We start from the raw sequence: 21,601 nt of genomic DNA, 5'->3' as shown, positions 1-21,601 counted from the left end.
TCTCTCGTTCGCGCCTTTGTCCACAAAATGAGTCAGTTTTCCTTGGCAGGCCGCCTAATGAGCCGGGAAACTGCCAGAGTGTACCACTTTGGAAAGGGATTGGCGTGTCCTAACATGCGGTTCTGACTTTGGCTCGGTCATTTGTTCGAACTTAGATTTACCTGATTTCGATGAACTATTCTCGCAGCTTGATCAATTTAACAGGCACTTTTTACTGCAATTACTTCTAAGAAACACTATCAGGCACTGTAACAGGTTACCTGCACGTGTATTACTTATACCGTGTTCGATAGTTTGATAAATAAACTTTTGTCCTCGAAATGACCGAGCCCTCCTTCTTGAACTATCCATAACCCTCTTTTAATGCCAATTTCTTTTTTCCCTCTTTCCATACCGCCATCCGGAGTGAGATTGTGCCACGGGGGTGAGATTGTGCCAAAAACCAAAAATGTTTATTTGTGAAAATTCATTGTATCTATAGAAACTGGTGACCTAAATTCAAAATGATCATGAACATAACATATTTATTATTTATTTAACATATAACTTAGAATGGATCAAAGATAATATTAGCGAACTATTTAGCCTAAAAAGGGTTTCAAAGTTCGCGATCAACAATACTCGGAAACAACGCTTGTAAAAATGTCCCGTATAAAGCAACTCAAACAAGAAATCGCATCAACTTGCTATTTTGAAGGTATATAAACTAATTATTTGAAATGTATTGAAAGGTTATTATGCGTTGGATAAGTTTTGAATACGAAAATAACATTTTTCGAAACTTTGTACTTTTCGAGCTTCACGGGGGTGAGATTGTGCCAAACCATAATGATTGATCCAATTTGTGGATTTCACATGCACAACAAAAATACGTCAGTATACACCAGTACACTCACATTCTTTACTATTGAACACAATATTTTGACAGATTAGATTGCATCATACATTTTGGAGCAAACAGCATCATAGGCCAGCTAAATAATTTTAACTAATTTTTACTTTTGCTCTGGAAATTTCAGATGCTTTGAATAAACACTCTAATATAACTCGAATATATTATACCGTGTATAAACTGCCAATTTTAAGGAGGGGGAGGGATGGGCCACACAACACTGCAACCAACAAGAAAATTCTCCCAGCGAGTCTCGGCAAATCGTCTGTTAACCGACTCGAAATCACATCGGTTGAAGAGTTAGGGTTGTTAACCCTAGAAACGCTACTGGCTATATAAAAGCTGTCAATTGACTACGAACTCATTTTTAGTTATTTCAGACCTTCCCGGGTTATTTTCGCTCATACTTTTTGTATGATGCGTTGCTTTTGGTCGACCCCCTGCCCCTAATAGTCCACTAAGTTCATGGACGGTCCCATATGAACTACTTTATTCTGATATTTATGAATTTAAGTCAAGAATACTTGTAATAGCGGAAGAATCATAAAAATGTCTTAACTGCGCAGAATATGGTACGTTCACGGTATTTCGATTCTAAGCTGCTTGCCGAAGGTATTCGAAAGCCTTATCCACGATTCACTTTATCCGAAGGTTCATCATACGATCTCGGAATATCAGCATGGCTTTTTCACAAACGTGGCGTTCAACGATTACTAACCTGATGTCGTATGTTTCTACGTTGACGAATGCACTTGAGAAGCGCCAGCAGATCGATGCCGTCTATGTGGATCTCGCTAAAGCGTTCGATAGGGTACCGCGTGCCTTGATGGTAACGAAGCTGGTAAGGTTGGGATTTCCTGAATGGCTGACACGGTGGATACTGTCATATCTTACCGACCGCAATGCGTTTGTGGGAGTAAATGGAACTAGCTCTCTTCGTTTTGAGATGAAATCAGGTTTGCCCCGAGGAAGCCACCTTGGCCCACTGCTGTTCAATCTTTTTGTGAACGATCTGTGCTCCACTATAAAATCTCCAAAGATGATGTTCGCTGACGACTTAAAATTTTACCGAGTGGTAGCATCGACAGATGGTTGCTACGCAATACAATCCGATATTGATTCGCTGTTGAATTGGTGTACATTGAACGGCATGGAAGTTAATATGCAGAAATGTAATGTGATATTATTCTGCAGAAACAGACAGACTACTTTGTTTGACTATAGAATGCAAACAGTCAGTGTCAGCCGAGTCGATTCTGGAAAAGATTTAGGAATTATCCTCGATAGCACACTATGTTTTGCTCAGCACGTTGCAATTACCACTGCTAGAGCATATGCGTTACTAGGCTTCGTCAAAAGGAATACGCAGCAATTCGATGATGTTTATTGCCTGAAGTCTCTCTACTGCGCGATTGTACATAGTATTCCAGATCAACCGGATTAAACGAATCCAGCGTCACTTCATTCGGTACGCCTTGCGAACGCTGCCCTGGGATGATCCAATTCGTTTGCCTCCGTACGAACATCGATGCGCTCTTATACGTCTGCCCACGCTGTCAAACAGGAGAAGTTTGCTGCAACGTTTATTTGAAGCGGCTTCAAATCAACGTACCACCTAGGCTTACCCGTCGATCAGATTTCTTTCGGCTTCCAATGCATCGCACTCTATTTGGCCAGAACAATCCTATTAATGTGTGTTGTCGTGAATTCAATGTAGTGTCTGACTCTTATGATTTTTATATTAATAATGACTTTTAAATTTAGGAACTGTCTGTGCGATACTATCGAAGACTAGTAATAAATAAATAAAAAATTGGTTGCATGCTTTCGGAGAAAACCGTGTCACGTAGTTTTCACATTTTTGCTTATAACTTTTAAACGAAAAGTCAGACCACGAAACAATTGAATAGTGATATACTAGGCAATAATACCTTTCAAACAAAAGTAATAGCGGTCAAATCGGTTCAGCCACCTTCGAGAAACAGGCGATAGAAAATGAAGCGCACACACACATACATACACACACACACACACACACACACACACACACACACACACACACACACACACACACACACACACACACACACACACACACACACACACATACACACACACACACACACACACACACACACACACACACACACACACACACACACACACACACACACACGTCCCACGGCCGACGTTCCAGTATCTCAGACCATAGCGTAGGATGGTCGGCCTCCCAGCCGAACATCCAAAGTAACGTGGGCGACGGCGGTTTGGAGGTCGGGGAGGAAGTGACGGTTACGAACGAGGAACTCATTGATATCGCTAAATCCCTAAAGGTGAGCAAGGCACCGGGGCCAGACGGTATCCCGAATATGGCCATTAAAGCGGCTATTTTAGAGGCTCCCGAATTATTCGGGGCAGTAATGAATAGATGCCTGGAAGCTGGCCACTTCCCGGACAGATGGAAGCGACAGAACCTGGTCCTATTGCCGAAGCCGGGAAAACCTCCGGGTGTCCCCTCGTCATATAGGCCGATCTGTCTACTCGATACTGCCGGCAAGGTGCTGGAGAGGGTTATCCTTAACAGACTCGTACAGTACACGGAGGGCACAAACGGTCTGTCAAGGAACCAATTCGGCTTCCGAATTGGCAAATCTACGGTGGATGCCATCTTGTCTGTCACTAAGACAGCCGAGGTGGCAATCCAGCCCAAGAGGACAGGTATTCGTTATTGCGCAGTTGTCACGCTCGACGTGAGAAATGCGTTTAATAGCGCTAGCTGGGACTCCATAGCCAGCTCGCTTCGGAACGTCCAAGTGCCGGTGTCGCTGTACAGAATTCTGGAAAATTATTTCCAGAATCGTGTGCTATGCTACAACACGGAGGATGGTCAGAAATGCGTTCCAATCACCTCAGGGGTTCCGCAAGGTTCCATACTGGGCCCGGTGTTGTGGAACGTCATGTATGACGAGGTGTTGAAGCTAAAGTTTCCGGTAGGGGTGGCGATTGTCGGCTTTGCGGACGATATCACCTTGGAAGTCTACGGTGAATCTATCAGAGAGGTTGAGTTGACGGCTGCTCACTCTATAAGCATTGTTGAAGATTGGATGCGATCCAGGAAACTGGACCTAGCGCATCAAAAAACGGAGGTTATCGTGGTTAACAACCGCAAGTCGGTGCAGCAAGCAAATATCAGTGTCGGGGACTGCACTATTTCGTCAACGCGGTTCTTAAAACTCCTTGGAGTCATGGTCGACGACAAGCTCAAGTTCGGGAGCCACGTCGACTATGCCTGCAAGAAGGCTTCCACAGCTATTTCGGCATTGTCTCGTATGATGTCTAATAGCTCTGCGGTATATGGCAGCAAGCGAAGGCTATTAGCCAACGTGGTCCAGTCCATACTCAGGTATGGCGGGCCGGTGTGGTCATCGGCGTTAGGTACCAAAAGCTATCTAGCCAAGCTGGAAAGCACCTATCGTCTCATGTGCTTAAGAGTGGCGAGTGCGTACCGCACAGTTTCACATGACGCAATCTGCGTCTTAGCGGGTATGATGCCTATTGGTATCATCATCAGCGAGGACGTAGAGTGCTTCAACCAACGTGGAACTAGAGGCATACGGAGTACCACAAGATCGGCCTCGATGATCACATGGCAGCGGGCATGGTCTGATTCCACAAAAGGCCGGTGGACACATAGACTTATCCCGGAACTATCCGGATGGGTCAACAGGCGTCATGGCGAAGTCAACTTCCACCTGACACAGATTCTGTCAGGGCATGGTTGTTTTAGACAGTATCTGCACAAATTTGGGCATGCGGAGTCCCCCGAGTGTCCCGAATGCGCGGACGTTGAGGAAACTGCAGAACATGCTTTCTTCATATGCCCTCGTTTCGAGGGCGCGAGAAGCAACATGATGGCAGTTAGCGGACAGGACACTACTCCGGATAACTTAGTCCAAAGGATGTGTTCTAGCTCGGACGTCTGGGGTGCGGTCAATGCGGCTGCTACCCAGATCGTACTTGAGCTACAAAATCGTTGGAAAGCCGATCAACGGCGAATAAACAGCCTAACTACCATAGTCCAGTAGTTATCTAAGAGCGTGCGTTAAGCACAATAGCCCCTCCCTGAAGTAATACCGATAAGGTGGTTCCAGGGGGGATTGAGGCTGGAGACTCGAGTAGGGTTTTAGTGGGTCTGGATCTCCAAACCCCACTCCCTGAGCTGTCTTTTCAGGTGTCTGATAGCAGATTTCCCTACTCGTTAAAAAAAAAAAAAAAAAAAAAAAAAAAAAACACACACACACACACACACACACACACACACACACACACACACACACACACACACACACACACACACACACACACACACACACACACACACACACACACACACACACACACACACACACACACACACACACACACACACACACACACACACACACACACACACACACACACACACACACACACACACACACACACACACACACACACACACACACACACACACACACACACACACACACACACACACACACACACACACACACACACACACACACACACACACACACACACACACACACACACACACACACACACACACACACACACACACACACACACACACACACACACACACACACACACACACACACACACACACACACACACACACACACACACACACACACACACACACAGACATTGCTCAGTTCGTCGAACCATATCTATTGGTATATGTGACTCGGCCCTCCAGGCCTTGGATCAATTTCGTGTTTTTCAACCAATTTCTAAACCTTTGTTATATTGTATAACAAAGGTAAAAAGAACCAACAAAAGTTTCGCATACAAGTCGGTGTCGCTACTTTTTATTTTTAGGTATTTAACTTCACTTTATGGTTTTGGCACAATGTGACAATGAGATTGTGCCAAAGTTCATGTAATTTTAATATTTGCAATGTTCATTATAACTAAACCATCTTAACTTAATTGCTAAATTGTGTGTATAAATAAATATAAATATAAATTTATATGAAATATAAATTCAAAAAAAGATAAAATGTCTATAAATTTTTGTATACCCCCTAATACATCTGTATACAGACAAAAGTTGTATAATACTGTTCTCTTATTCATTGAAATTCTTTATTTGTATGATTTCAGGAGAGCGAAAAATCGTAGTATTTTCTACGTCTTCATCCCGGTCAATACACCGGTACATAGGACGGGAGATTATCCCGTGCTTGTCAATTTATATATTAGTCCAGAATGTCGCTATTCTATAAGGTAAGTTGGGTAGCTAACAAGGTAATTTGCCAATTACTGCACACTTAATTCAGGCACTTTTAATTTTGCTTATCTCGTGGGGGAAATAGGGCACCAGTTTTCGCCACCCTAGTAGATCACAGGTTTTATTACCAGTTGGCGTACGATAATTGCCATAACATATTCATTGATTTAAACAAAATTATATACTTAACCAATAAAATACGATTCTAAAACCTTGATAATTGTACAACTTAAGTTATCATTATTTTCAGTTTGTGTTCTCAGATCGGGGTGATTTTTTCTGCTCTACAGCTATGGATGAGAAACAATAATTGTTGGAAAAACAATATATTTTGTGGTTACAGTAGAAAACTTAAAGATTTTTCCTATCGTTTATTTATTAATTCCAGCGATTGTGTATACATAAACCTTAAATTATTGTGTATACATAAACTTTATTTATTGGATTTTTAGAATATTCTAGCTGGCGAAACGTGGTTCCCATTTTATGCAGGTGATCCAGTTTTCGCCATTGGCGAATTTCAACAGAGCGTTCTGAGCGCAGCTCAGGCACCAGTTTTCGCCATGTTTACTTGATTGGGAATACTTCGTTCTAACTACGCTGATTTAGTTCATAGAGGTTATTTTCCAAATTTAACATCCCAGATAGCTAATTTCAGCAAACCGAATTGTGTTTAATAGATATAAATTTGATGGATAGATATTAGATACATTAATTAATTTGTCATTTCTTTTTTTGTTTAGATTATAGTCACTTTAACCAGTTTTGGGTAATTCGTGACTTCTGCGGGGTTGGGATTTGACGTGACTTCTGCGGGGTCCTCGGCGTGAGAGGCGTGAACGCTAACCACTACACTGGGACTGACCCCAGCACTATGGGCCAGAAATTAAAATTTCGGGACAAATATATTTGCGGTTAAACGGCGCGTCTCAGCTCAATGTGGTCTTCGGCAACTTTTTGAATAAAAAATTGATGCATATTTTGAAGGGGTCGTCCAATATTTAAGCGTTACTTAAACAACAATTTAAGTAATAACTTTTTGAGTAAACTTTCTTTCACCTTTTTGGTTTCAAAATATTAAATATAAACTAATTTCAAGTAATTTTTCTGAAGATACTAAACTTCTACCTTTTACCCATTTTCAGCAATAGATCTTTGTTTATAAACGACCCCTCAAATCACATTTCTTCTTGTAACATGTTTATTTCAACAGACAGCTCAATGTGATGTTCTAGACAACATTTTGCACATAAAAGAGGAATATTTTCGCTGAAGACTGTTTTGCTTTTTCTGCATTAATTAATAAGATATGACTGATTTTAGGCTAAAAACAGTTTGATGAAAATTTTGTATTTTTTCAAGGGTGGTGTCTTCGGAGAAGTAAAATAATAAAATATAGCGCATCTTCCTGCACTATTAGGGTGACCATGAATTCACCTATTAGGGTGATACAAACTTTTGTTTTCTTAAATAGTTTAAAAAAAAATTTTCTCTAAAAGTTGCAGAAAATACTAAAATAAGCAACTTTGCTGAATAAAGTAACTATCTATCTCTTAACGGTTACGAAATATAATTATGTGTTAAAAAAGAGCACTTAAAAATCAGTTACACTCAATAACTTTGCACATGACTGTTTTATTTCTTTCAAATGTTTTACAAAGTTATTGAGTATGTTGAAATACATATTTTCTGTGAAGACTGTTTGACGCTAGGGCGCATATTTATTAAGTTATAAAATGCATGAAAAAAAATCCGCATTATTCCCAGGTATTCCCATCCATGATATTCCCAGGTATTCTCTGAAATACACATTTGGGCAGATAGCTTTAATAATTCTCTACAAATTGGTATGCAAACTAATTGCAGATACTTGCAGATGGCTAAGATATTCGGATTTTTCATCAGACGGTTTTTAACCTAAAATCAGTTATATCTTATTAATTAATGCATATAAAGCAAAATAGTCTTCAGCAAAAATATTCCTCTTTTATGTGCAAAATATTTTCTAGAACATCACATTGAGCTGTCTGTTGAAATAAACATGTTACAAGAAGAAATGTGATTTGAGGGGTCGTTTATAAACAAAGGTCTATTGCTGAAAATGGGTAAAAGGTAGAAGTTTCATATCTTCAGAAAAATTACTTGAAATTGGTTTATCTTTAATATTTTAAAACCAAAAAGGTGAAAGAAAGTTTACTCAAAAAGTTATTACTTAAATTGTTGTTTAAGTAACGCTTAAATATTATACGACCCCTTCAAAATATGCATCAATTTTTCATTCAAAAAGTTGCCGAAGACCACATTGAGCTGAGACATGCTGTTTAACCGCAAATATTTTTGTCCCGAAATTTTAATTTCTGGCCCATAGTGCCCAGTCCGTCGTCATGTCTACCTATCTCGTAAAAACGCTATGTGACTTAGACAATCTGGACGATAAGAAAAATAATGTTAATATGAATATTAAAAAATTAAAAAAATAATATAAGCATTCATTTGAAAATACGAGTAGACCTGGAGGTACCACACTGATTTAACAAACCAGTCGTTATTTGTTTGAATCTTGAATGGGCGAGACTGTAATCTTGAATGGGCGAGACTGTAAGGGACAATATGATCCTAACAGTAACACCGAAATTGTCCTGCACTCTAATAATTTGCTTTGCCTAATTTAATTGAATAATTGCAAGTCAAGTTTTCTCAAGAGCCTGTGCTCTTGATTACAAAGATTAGATATATTGTATTTTAAATGTACGCAATTTATTATTGATATGACAACTCAGATTTTACCAGCACATGTAAGATAACTAGAATTAAATGGATCAGAAAACATTTTTTATTTACGTTTGTAAAAGCAGCGCTACTGTCATCTGCGGAAAGCCTAATAGATTTTTGCGGCTGCGATTCAAAAGCAACGTCCATTTATTATTTCCCATTTTCTACCATGTTCATAAAATGTGGCGATTTCATCAGTAGAATCTGTTCTATAGAATCTTGCTTGTAATTACTGCATCAAGTAAATTTGAATGCAACACTATTTTTTGAAATTCTGCAATTTATTATATTCGTAGCGTACCATCATATTCACAAACATGAAAATCGTCCGTTCAGGCAGTGGCATAGGCAGTTCAGTGAACCTGTCAATTCTTTTAAAACTGAAAAAATTTACTATCAAGAAACTATATGAATGTGAAATAATTGTTAGCCAATAGACTTTATACATTAAAAATGGAAAGTTTCATTTACCCATGGGCTTTTTGCCGAATATACGTTGGTAATTTCCCCAGGCAGTGTCTGTTGCCCTTGATTCATGTACCTCCGCTATTCTTCACGTTCAACTTGTACTCCGCCAAATGTCGTCCGCAAAGGAGCGTAAGTCTTCCGTGAGCATAGTCTACCGGTCTAATAGGGGTTTGAACATTGTCAGGTACGTAGGGCAGCTTATGCCCCTTGCAGCGTTTTGCGAAAGGCAAAGTAGGCGCGATATCCTGCTTGAATACGCCGCTGGATCTCCTTATTTATGACTTAAAGATAGAGATACAATAATGCTATTTTTGTCGAGTTACGTATAAATTGAGCAAGCAAGTTCATAAGTTAGAAATAAATGTACAGAGTCTAGAAAAAATTCAATTGGTCAGCCGGTTGCATTCGCCGAGGTATATTCTCTGGTTCTTCCTAAATATTTAAAAGATATCGGAAATTATTTAAAAAAACTGATTTACGTTTTTAGGTATGAAAATTAATTTGAATTTATATTTTTTGAACTGGAACAGATGATCAGTCGCAGTCAACTATTGAAAAGTAACCATTTTCGTGAATTAGTTCCTAAAACATTGCCAATACTGTCTATGGCCATTTTGGAATGACTGAAACTATAGCATCATGTAGGTCGTGAACTTTAAGGTTTTACGGATATCAAAACCATAGAATTTGACACTCATATTGATATGATTTCGAATATATCCTAAAATGAGCACTTCCTACTCTGAACTCTGAATCTGCTAGAAAGTTGCCATAGAAAGTCGTGAACCTGGAAAAGCTTTCAGTGTCAATAAATTATAAAATCTTGAAGTTTGACACCCATATTGATACGATTTCGGTCATGTGCCAAATTAGAGATAGACGCTACTGATACTGATTTCAAGTAAATTTCCATATCTCGGTTATTTCTCAATGGATTTCCATTTTCTTTTCTTCATTTAACTGAAAATTGATTCAAGTTTTTGAAAAATACATAAATATAAATGAATTTCTAAACTAAAACATGCCACAAACGATGCTTCTAAGGGTAGCGAAAACTGGATTCTGGGGGGTCGAAAACTGGTGCTTGAACAGGCATCACAAATTTTACATTTACAACTATATTTTCAAATATTTAGATTTAATTTTTATTCCAAAACATAGGAAAACCAAACCAATGAAAAATAGCACAATTAAAATCAAGCCAATAGTAAAAGTATCGTGCCCAATATAGGCAGAACAGTTCACGACAGGTTAAAATAATAATAAATATAACGAAAACAAATGACAGTTACCAGTAAGTCTAAACAATACTGTATACACAATTAGAAATCGTTACTAAATTCTGATTAGCTTAAACATTATGTAGTAAAACAAAGTGTACCAAAATCCAAAACCGGGGGGGGGGTCTCCGTAGCCGCAGGGTTATCGAGTCTGCTTTGACAAGCGAGTGGTCGTGGGTTCGAATCTTAGTAGAATCAAGTGACTTTAGCATGGGTTCATACTCAGGCCTTCCATTTCACTATGGGGGATTTCCATACAAGCAGGCGGACAAAAATATTTTCGAATTTTTCCTAGGATTTTTGACGTTTTTCTAGTTGATATGATTAAAATATGTTGTTAGAGTACATTTGCAAACATTTCACGAACATATTTTGAAAAGGGTTTAACTGTTTACCTTTGCCATATGTGAAAAACTAATATGGGTCATTCCATCTCAAACGTTTGGATTCGACCATCAGCGATTTCAACCAAAGTTGGCACAATTGTTCATTCCGACCCCACAACCAATTTCCCGAAGTTATACGACGATTGATCAATTTCCCTAGCAATGGCGCTGCTTACTTTTTTACAGATTTTCAAAAAAAGTCATTTTTCGGGCTTAAATATCTCTGCAACAGTTTGATGTGAAGACATGCCAATATACTTTTTCTATGGGTTTTTGACCGCGCAATCGAGTGATGTTATCAGTTTTTATCTAATTTGTCAAGATCATACATTTTTTTGCAATTTAAAACCAAAAATGCGAATATCTCAAAACCCCCCCAATTTTATTTTCAATTAAATATGCTCAAAATATTCCCCAGACAAATTCTACATAAGAATCACTTAACTAGAAAAGACAATATTGGTAGTTCGGGAGATATGGTGTTTTGAATATCCGGGGCATGCGTTATTCTATCTGAATTATTAGTAAAAGTATGTTTAAATACGTTTACCTGAAGCTGTCAGACATTTGTATGACTAAATAATGTATTTTAATGAAAAAGATGCATTTTCAACATAGAATCAACATAATAAATTTTGAGGTTCTGGATACTTTTATATGTATTTAAATAAAAGTAATAATTTCGCACCAATTTTTATAGTTCTATTATTTAATTGTGCTATTTATTTGTGCAATATAATGCATTTCACTGATAAAATTATTATGGTATTTCACTTCTGAAATTATTCGAAACTTCGAAGTAATTTTGAAAATGGCTTTATTAGCACTACGGGAAAACCTAGCCTAAAACGAACGAAATTCAGAAACTGCCTGGCAATTGATCAAATATAACTGACCTTATGTAAAATTTTCCGGCAAATCTCATGGTGTCCACCCCTTCCTTAATTGTCATCGGAAAGTATTGCTGATTTTCCCCTATTCTTAACAATATTTTAACTTAATGGAGTTTATCAGGCCAGTTAAGTTATTCATTCGTCCCATATAAGCTTTGTAAGATTTACCGATATTGGTCCATAAGTTCAGCAGATCTAGAACATATCTTGAAATAGGCCATAGGTCTAAAAATTCAGCCTACTCAATATGGATTGCAATTTAAAATTTTCCGTTAGCCGTGTTAGCGCTTGTGTGTGTGTGTGTGTGTGTGTGTGTGTGTGTGTGTGTGTGTGTGTGTGTGTGTGTGTGTGTGTGTGTGTGTGTGTGTGTGTGTGTGTGTGTGTGTGTGTGTGTGTGTGTGTGTGTGTGTGTGTGTGTGTGTGTGTGTGTGTGTGTGTGTGTGTGTGTGTGTGTGTGTGTGTGTGTGTGTGTGTGTGTGTGTGTGTGTGTGTGTGTGTGTGTGTGTGTGTGTGTGTGTGTGTGTGTGTGTGTGTGTGTGTGTGTGTGTGTGTGTGTGTGTGTGTGTGTGTGTGTGTGTGTGTGTGTGTGTGTGTGTGTGTGTGTGTGTGTGTGTGTGTGTGTGTGTGTGTGTGTGTGTGTGTGTGTGTGTGTGTGTGTGTGTGTGTGTGTGTGTGTGTGTGTGTGTGTGTGTGTGTGTGTGTGTGTGTGTGTGTGTGTGTGTGTGTGTGTGTGTGTGTGTGTGTGTGTGTGTGTGTGTGTGTGTGTGTGTGTGTGTGTTATTCGCTGGAAATATATTTAATCTATATTTCGCAGAGTGGCGCATGGTGGCACGTAATTCTTTCATAAGTTGATAGTATATACCTGAGACTTAACCCAGAAGGAGGAATTAACCTGGAGATATCTGGAGAAAAAAAGTTCTCGACTAAGAAAGCAGAAAATTCTCTTATTTTTTTATATTTTCCTGCTTCTCATGCTTTTAATTATTATAATTTCTCCTCTAGTCGTCTAAACAATCTATTTTCCGGAAAGCTCATTTCATTACCTTTCTAATGATATATAATACATAAGATTTAATTTTGGAAATAGTGTTTAAAAATTGATTTGAAAGTAAACGTGTTTGAATGGCAAAAAGCGTATATGTCATATCGTTTTTCAACTTTGACAGCCTCTATCTCAGAAACAACATCGACTACAGACTTCCTATTTTGGGTTTTTCTTAATTGAAGTATTTGCTATCAATAGAAAATTTCATTAAGCGGATTAGTGAAAGTCAGTTTTCTGATTTTTGTCCGCCTGATATCTCATAGTGCATTTACCCTTCCTTCATGCTGAATTCTATATTTACCCTCTGAAGCCTCTTGACAGTGCAAATGTCCCTCCGATATTTAAGTGTACTGGTAAGGGGTACAAATGAGTCCTCGCCAGGGACGGTGGGATAGTACTGGCAGCGAGGAATAAGTGGGTAAAGTAGGTCAAGCTTTGAAGGAAGGGTAAATCCCAATACACACAAGCACGCGTAAAATTTAATAAGCATATCGCTCATTCAATAGCGATTATAGCAAAAAGAAATGTAGTGCAGGTCATACAGCAAACACCCGGGCGATATCACAATAGATCAACTATACTGGTCGCAGTGATGAGTCCACACATGGAAAAAACATCCAAAACCAGACAACACTGTAGAGTAAAAGAATTTAGACAAAGACGATCAACACTTTGTAAGTAACAAACAAATTATAACTCAGACAACAACAGCTAATAAACTGTTCGTAGAAGCCCTAATGAAGATCCAAATCCGGATCGAAACATTGGCGTAAAAAGGCAAATATAACGTCTACTATAATTTAATGACTGAACGGCCAAAATTTCAATCATTCGATAAAACATTTTTCCTTATTTGAACCTCCCACGTTCGTTAGGGACTCCCCTCTCAAATCTTTTTTTGAAACCCACCCTCCTTCTCTTCCCTCTTTTGTCAACCCCACTATTTAATTATCTTATGTCAAGAAGCATGTCGCCAAGTTTGAAGAACATACGGTAACGTCTAAGCGACCAGAAATTATGGTGGCGCAAATACACAAACATACGTTAACTTTTATATATTAGAAGAAGAATTAGTGCAATCAACGGTGATCATTCTAACAATAATCCTTTTTTTTTTGTTGTAGTTACGAGCAATCTATTAGTGTGATGATAGCAAGAATTGTACAACAATTTGGATCGTGGGTACCAGCTCATTGTGTTGCTGTTCTGCTTTTGTCTTTCAAACATCAAATGTCTTTGATTCCTGACAATAAGAATTTCAAATGTGGAAGTTTCAATTTAGCGATAGTAAAAAGCACACCGTTGTTTTTAATTTCAGGTATGTAGTATTTTTTATATTACTAAAATTTTATATTTATATTAGTAAAAACTGTAAAAATAATAGAAAAACGAGAAATAATCATCCATTTAACATTGTCGTTTTTGGTATACTTAATTGTTTAATCGTTGCGGTTGATGATAGTTTGTTTACATATCGCTCAGTTTTTCTACAAATTTGTAGTATTCAAATACAGTATTTATTTATACAGGAGTATAGTGTTTAGTGTTAGTGCCTTCCCGATGCTGATTTTTTGTTGTTTTGATTATAGCCACTTGAACAGCTTGGGTCATTCGTGACTTCTGCGGGGTTGGGATTCGAACCCGGGTCCCGATGCTGATGATTCTTTTGATAAGAGCTACAGTCCGCCAAAACAGTATTCGGACAGCATCACAATAATTTTTCTTATAATAATATTGCTCAGTATTTTTGCAAAGAATGGTAGTATTTTTTTTAACAATATTCAACTAAAGCATATTTAGTTGTATAAAATCTGTATTAAATGCTGGTGTATTGATCACACTAGAACAATTGTATTGTATTTATTTCAAATAATGGTTAACTGTCCGACTACTTTTTGACTGCATTTTTAGGCAATTCAAACTATATGGACTCTATATTCGAAACGGAAAGCTTTTCTCCTAATTATTGTCATGCATCTAAATATGGGTCATTCCATCTCAAACGTACACAAGGTTTGGATTCGATCGTCAGCGATTTCAACCAAAGTTGACATAATTGCACAGTTAGCGCTCAACTTCGGAGTCAGAAGCAGGGCTGTCTAGCATCACCGTCAAAACACCATAGTCAGCGACGAAAACCAAAGTACTGCCGTCTCCATCAACGACAAACAACCGACTGACTATTTCTGGAGAAAAATAGTCACCTTCTATCAAAGCAGTGACGAAAAATATTTTGACCGTACTTTCTCTTGATAAGTCGGTTAGTCGGCCGTCAATGATCAAAACCTGCATAATTTAGTCAACGTCGCGCGTAATATGGTTAAAGACTAAGAAAAATAATTTATAGTCGGACAATTTTTTGCCTGCGATTAAATTTAGTAAATCTGTATATTTTTAGTATGGGGTGATAACCCTTGCAATATATACTTTTTTAGAATGCGGGTGACGACTAGAAGTCGAAAATCGATGTTTGACGCCATTTTGAAATCCAAGATGGCGGACTATTGATTAGCATTTTGCATGAAAACCGTTGCAATATATACTTTTTTGGAATGCGGTTGACGGCTAGGAGTCGAAAATCGATATTTGACGCCATTTTGAAATCCAAGATGGCGGACTATTGATTAGCATTTTGCATGAAAACCCTGCAATATATACTTTTTTGGAATGCCGTTGACGACTAGAAGTCGAAAATCGATGTTTGACGCCATTTTGAAATCCAAGATGGCGGACTATTGATTAGCATTTTGCATGAAACCCCTTGCAATATATGCTTTTTTGGAATGCGGTTGACGGCTACAAGTCGAAAACCGATGTTTGACGTCATTTTGAAATCCAAGATGGCGGACTATTGATTAGCATTTTGTATGAAAACCCTTGCAATATATACTTTTTTGGAATGCCGTTGACGACTAGAAGTCGAAAATCGATGTTTGACGCCATTTTGAAATCCAAGATGGCGGACTATTGATTAGCATTTTGCATGAAAACCCTGCAGTATATACTTTTTTGGAATGCCGTTGACGACTAGAAGTCGAAAATCGATGTTTGACGCCATTTTGAAATCCAAGATGGCGGACTATTGATTAGCATTTTGCATGAAACCCCTTGCAATATATACTTTTTTGGAATGCCGTTGACGACTAGAAGTCGAAAATCGATGTTTGACGCCATTTTGAAATCCAAGATGGCGGACTATTGATTAGCATTTTGCATGAAAACCCTTGCAATATATGCTTTTTTGGAATGCGGTTGACGGCTACAAGTCGAAAATCGATGTTTGACGCCATTTTGAAATCCAAGATGGCGGACTATTGATTAGCATTTTGCATGAAAACCCTTGCAATATATACTTTTTTGGAATGCCGTTGACGACTAGAAGTCGAAAATCGATGTTTGACGCCATTTTGAAATCCAAGATGGCGGACTATTGATTAGCATTTTGCATGAAAACCGTTGCAATATATACTTTTTTGGAATGCGGTTGACGGCTAGGAGTCGAAAATCGATATTTGACGCCATTTTGAAATCCAAGATGGCGGACTATTGATTAGCATTTTGCATGAAAACCCTGCAATATATACTTTTTTGGAATGCCGTTGACGACTAGAAGTCGAAAATCGATGTTTGACGCCATTTTGAAATCCAAGATGGCGGACTATTGATTAGCATTTTGCATGAAACCCCTTGCAATATATGCTTTTTTGGAATGCGGTTGACGGCTACAAGTCGAAACCCGATGTTTGACGTCATTTTGAAATCCAAGATGGCGGACTATTGATTAGCATTTTGCATGAAAACCCTTGCAATCTATACTTTTTTGGAATGCCGTTGACGGCTAGAAGTCGAAAATCGATGTTTGACGCCATTTTGAAATCCAAGATGGCGGACTATTGATTAGCATTTTGTATGAAAACCCTTGCAATATATACTTTTTTGGAATGCCGTTGACGACTAGAAGTCGAAAATCGATATTTGACGCCATTTTGAAATCCAAGATGGCGGACTATTGATTAGCATTTTGCATGAAAACCCTTGCAATATATGCTTTTTTGGAATGCGGTTGACGGCTACAAGTCGAAAATCGATGTTTGACGCCATTTTGAAATCCAAGATGGCGGACTATTGATTAGCATTTTGCATGAAAACCCTTGCAATATATACTTTTTTGGAATGCCGTTGACGACTAGAAGTCGAAAATCGATGTTTGACGCCATTTTGAAATCCAAGATGGCGGACTATTGATTAGCATTTTGCATGAAACCCCTTGCAATATATGCTTTTTTGGAATGCGGTTGACGGCTACAAGTCGAAAACCGATGTTTGACGTCGTTTTGAAATCCAAGATGGCGGACTATTGATTAGCATTTTGCATGAAAACCCTTGCAATATACAGTTTTTTGGAATATGGTTGACGGCTAGAAATCAAAAATCGATGTGTCGAAAGATGACGAACTATTGTTTAGCATTTTGAAAAATGAAAATGAAAAAGAAAAAAGTTAGAAATTGACTATATGTTATTAATCAACGATTGCAACTTTTTATCCATGCGGTGCAAGTAAGTTTTTGGCGACCTGCGGTAAGACGTAATCTTACGGCAATAAAAATATCATTGTTCGAAACATTCTATAACCGCAAACTTTTGTTCATGAACACACTTTGGGCAATACTTTTTCTAAAATTAAAAAAGAAGAAAACATATCCAATTTAATTCTAGTATGTATATTTTATTCACGACAGATACGTATTTCGCATACGACCTGCAGGCTTCCTCAGTGTCTGTTTTCGAACTTTATACGAAAGCTTTTTCGTCATTTAAAGTATGTTTGCGAAAATTGACTGATATTTAAGCATACCCAGGTAACCAATAGGCATTTCCAATGCAATTTAAAAGCAAGCCGATAAGCATTTAAGTTGCTTTAAATGCTGCTTAAATGCTATTTTGGCAAAATATGCGGCTACTTTACTGCTAGCCCTCTTATAGTGCTGACAATGCTTTTTTGCAGCTAGTTACCAACAAGAAGAATTTAAATAGAATTGTGCATGCCAATTTACAACAGTTATGCAGTCAAAAAGCTGAAAAACAACAACCTGCAGTATAAAACGCCAGGGATGCTAATAAACGACTGATCTACTGCTTATTTTAATGCTCATTGGTTACCTGGGTATTTTTGGAAGTAAAATATTTTGTATTGCCAACAACGGATACTTTTGTTGCCAAAATCGAATCATGCCAAATTCTAAATCAAACTGTATATACATTTTTAGAATCCGAGTGATAGCTAGAAGTGGAAAATCGATGTTTGACTCTACTCGACTGTTCGACTGGGCTGCTCGACTCGATTATTCGACTCGACTGGACTGTTCGATTCAACTACTCGACACGACTGCTAGACTAAACTGCTCTATTTAACTACTCGGCTTGACTATTCGATTTAGTTAGGAAATCACCAAGTTATAAACGTTCGAAACCTGACGACTTTAAGAAATAGATTTTTTGGAACGACCCTTATCACAGCTACCTACGTCAAAAAATGTGTGGGTATGGTACATTTCGAACAATATTTTTGTTGACGTTGTTGCCCTATATTCGATTTTGGCAACATGGGTGACACGCATTTGTTGCCAAATTCTAAATTCGACTGTATATGTATAGATACATATTTTCAAGACAAAAACTTGATATTGTTCGAGGTAAGCAGAATTTAAACTGCTGAGCTCGAGCAGTCCAGATAAGCAGTAAAGTCCAGTAATGAAGTCGAGCAGTTTAGTCGAGCAGTCCAGTCGAACACTCGACTCGAGCAGTCAACTCGAGTAGTCAAGTCGAGCAGTTCGAGTCGAGCAGTCGAGTCACACAGTCCAGTCGAGTAGTCGAGTCGAGCAGTCCAATCGAAAATTCCAATCGAGCATTCAAGTTGAGTCAAACATAGTTTTTCGACTTCTAGCCGTCACTCGTTTTTCAACAAGGTATACATTGCAAGGGTTTCATGCAAAATGCTAAATAATAGTCCGCCATCTTAAATTTCAAAATGGCGTCAAACATCGATTTTCGACTTCTACCCGTGACGCGGATTCTAAAAAAGTAAATATTGCCAAGCTATTCATGCAAAATGCTAATCAATAGTCCGCCATCTTGGATTTCAAAATGGCGTCAAACATTGATTTTCGACTTCTAGCCGTCACTCCCATTCTAAAAAAGCATATATTGCAAGGGTTTTCATACAAAATGCTAATCAATAGTCCGCCATCTTGGATTTCAAAATGGCGTCAAATATTGATTTTCGACTTCTAGCCGTCACTCCCATTCTAAAAAAGCATATATTGCAAGAGTTTCCATGCAAAATGCTAATAAATAGTCCGCCATCTTGGATTTCAAAACGGCGTCAAACATCGATTTTCGACTTCTAGCCGTCAACCGCATTCCAAAAAAGCATATATTGCAAGGGTTTTCATGCAAAATGCTAATCAATAGTCCACCATCTTGGATTTCAAAATGGCGTCAAACATCGATTTTCGACTTCTAGTCGTCAACGGCATTCCAAATAAGTATGTATTGCAAGGGTTTTCATGCAAAATGCTAATCAATAGTCCGCCATCTTGGATTTCAAAATGGCGTCTAATGTTGATTTTTTAACTCTGACAATTTTTCCATTCCAAAAATATCATTACTGTATAGGATTTCATGCAAAATTACCAAAATATTTTAAATTGTAAACCGTCATCTTGCATATCAAAACGGCGTCAAACTTCCAATTTCGAACAAATGGTAAAATGGCATTAAACAATCCATCCATCCATCCATCTAATAGTACCCCCGGTTCCAAAACATCAAATTAGGAACCTTTTTACATCTTCCAAATAAATAATCGGGCTTTATTTTGTCACTGACAAAGACGGATGGAAACGATTATTTTTGCTGCGAGACTATTTATTTTTGGTTATAGTCAAACGTCGCTTACTAAACTGACCGTCACCTACTCTGGATGCGTCCTGATTTTATTCTAACAGATTATAGTCAGTGATTTTTTGTCACTGACAAAAAACGCTTGGAACTGACTATTTTGCAGGGTGACTTTTTGTTTTTGGTTTTCGTTTAGCGTCAGTGACAAAACTGACCGTTACCAGCCCTGGTAGTGATTTGCTGCACTGGAGGGCTTCATGTTTCTGCGATAAATCAATTGCCCTTCGGAAAAAGATTTCGCGAAGCGGCGATTACGCAGATTATATCGGTGCTGTGAAGAAACGTGTGCCTTTTCCAGATTTTTACGGACAGTGTCGAAAATACGGTCGAACATTAATTTGCGCCGATCTTGCAGCTGTTCAGGAGTGAGCTTTGCGTCACTGCGTTCGAGCTGGTGATCGACTCCGGCTTCGGAGAACTCGTGCCCGTGAGTTATGAAGTATGGCGTAAACCCAGTCGAGGAGTGGACACTGGTATTGAGGACCATTTCGATTTCTGGGACTCGTGTGTCCAAAGACGCTGGTCTTCTTTGACGTACGTGCGAATAGCGGCATTGATTGTACGGTTTACTCGCTCTACAGGATTGGCCTGAGAGTGATACCGTGTGTTAAGCCAGTGGGTGATTTTAAAGTGCTCTAGCAAGCCTTTAAAGTCTTTTGAAATGAAACTGCTGCCGTTATCGGAGATGATGATTTCCGGCACTGAGTTTCGCAGGAACCATTGGTCCTTTAAAATCGCACACATTGGGGAGCTGTTTACGTTTTTCGTGGGATGGATCATCACCCACTTTGAAAAGTAATCGCACACAACAAGTATGTGTTGATTACCACGTCGACTACGAGGAAGCGGACCAACGAAATCTACCGAAATTATCTGCCAGGGACGATTGGCAATTTTCATTTTTCCCATTTCAGGTACCACTGGAACAGAAGTAGCTTTTACTTCCTTGCACGTTCCGCATCTTTTCACATAGTTGCGAATTTCGGTTGCCATTTTCGGCCAGTAGTATCGCTGCCAAATTCGCGCCAGGGTTTTATCATAACCGGGGTGGAAGATTTCGTCATGGCACTGATTCAACACCTTTTCTTTTGCAGCTGGCGGAGGTATTTGCTTCCACTCGAAACGTGAATCTCCAATATCGTCGGGCACGGATACAAACTTGAACAATTTTCCCCTCTGGACCTTAAAGTCTACAAAATCATCTGGTCGATTACTAACTTTTTCCAACATTTCGGAGTACCACGGAGAGTCAGAAATCGTCGCGATACTGCGGGAAAGAGCGTCAGGAACAACATTTTCTTTTCCTTTGCGGTGTCGAACGGTCATATCGTACTGTTGCAGATCTAACGCCCACCTACTGCACCTGGATCCCACTTTCCATTTAGTGCTCAGGATATGAGTTAATGCTGAAAAGTCCGTTATCAGGGTGAAATGGTACCCTTCAACATATCCTCGGAAGGCATCAATGGAAAGGATGGCAGCCAGTGCTTCCTTTTCCGCAGCGTGATAGTTTTTCTGAGGTGTCGTTAGCTTGTGCGAATAATACGATATGACACGTTCTTCTCCTGCCTGTTCCTGAGTCAACACTCCCGCGACCGCCACGTCACT

General features: G+C 38.8%; 1 protein-coding gene across 3 annotated transcripts in view; it reads left to right on the top strand.

Annotated features, from left to right (window-relative positions):
• LOC128738976 (GPI inositol-deacylase) overlaps positions 1-21,601 on the top strand; it is a 666,126-nt gene that overhangs the window by 431,163 nt on the left and 213,362 nt on the right. For all 3 annotated transcript variants that reach the window (XR_008412136.1, XM_053834512.1, XM_053834504.1), the window contains exons 10-11: positions 6,062-6,184; positions 14,157-14,350. Coding sequence is in view for 2 of the 3 variants with exons in the window: in XM_053834512.1 (XP_053690487.1) it covers positions 6,062-6,184; positions 14,157-14,350 (317 nt within the window). In the remaining variant the exon portion in view is untranslated. The remainder of the gene's footprint in view (positions 1-6,061; positions 6,185-14,156; positions 14,351-21,601) is intronic.

The sequence above is a fragment of the Sabethes cyaneus genome, chromosome 1, assembly GCF_943734655.1.
Source record: "Sabethes cyaneus chromosome 1, idSabCyanKW18_F2, whole genome shotgun sequence".
NCBI classification, from domain to species: Eukaryota; Metazoa; Arthropoda; class Insecta; order Diptera; family Culicidae; genus Sabethes; species Sabethes cyaneus.
This window is presented reverse-complemented; position numbering and strand designations above follow the sequence as displayed.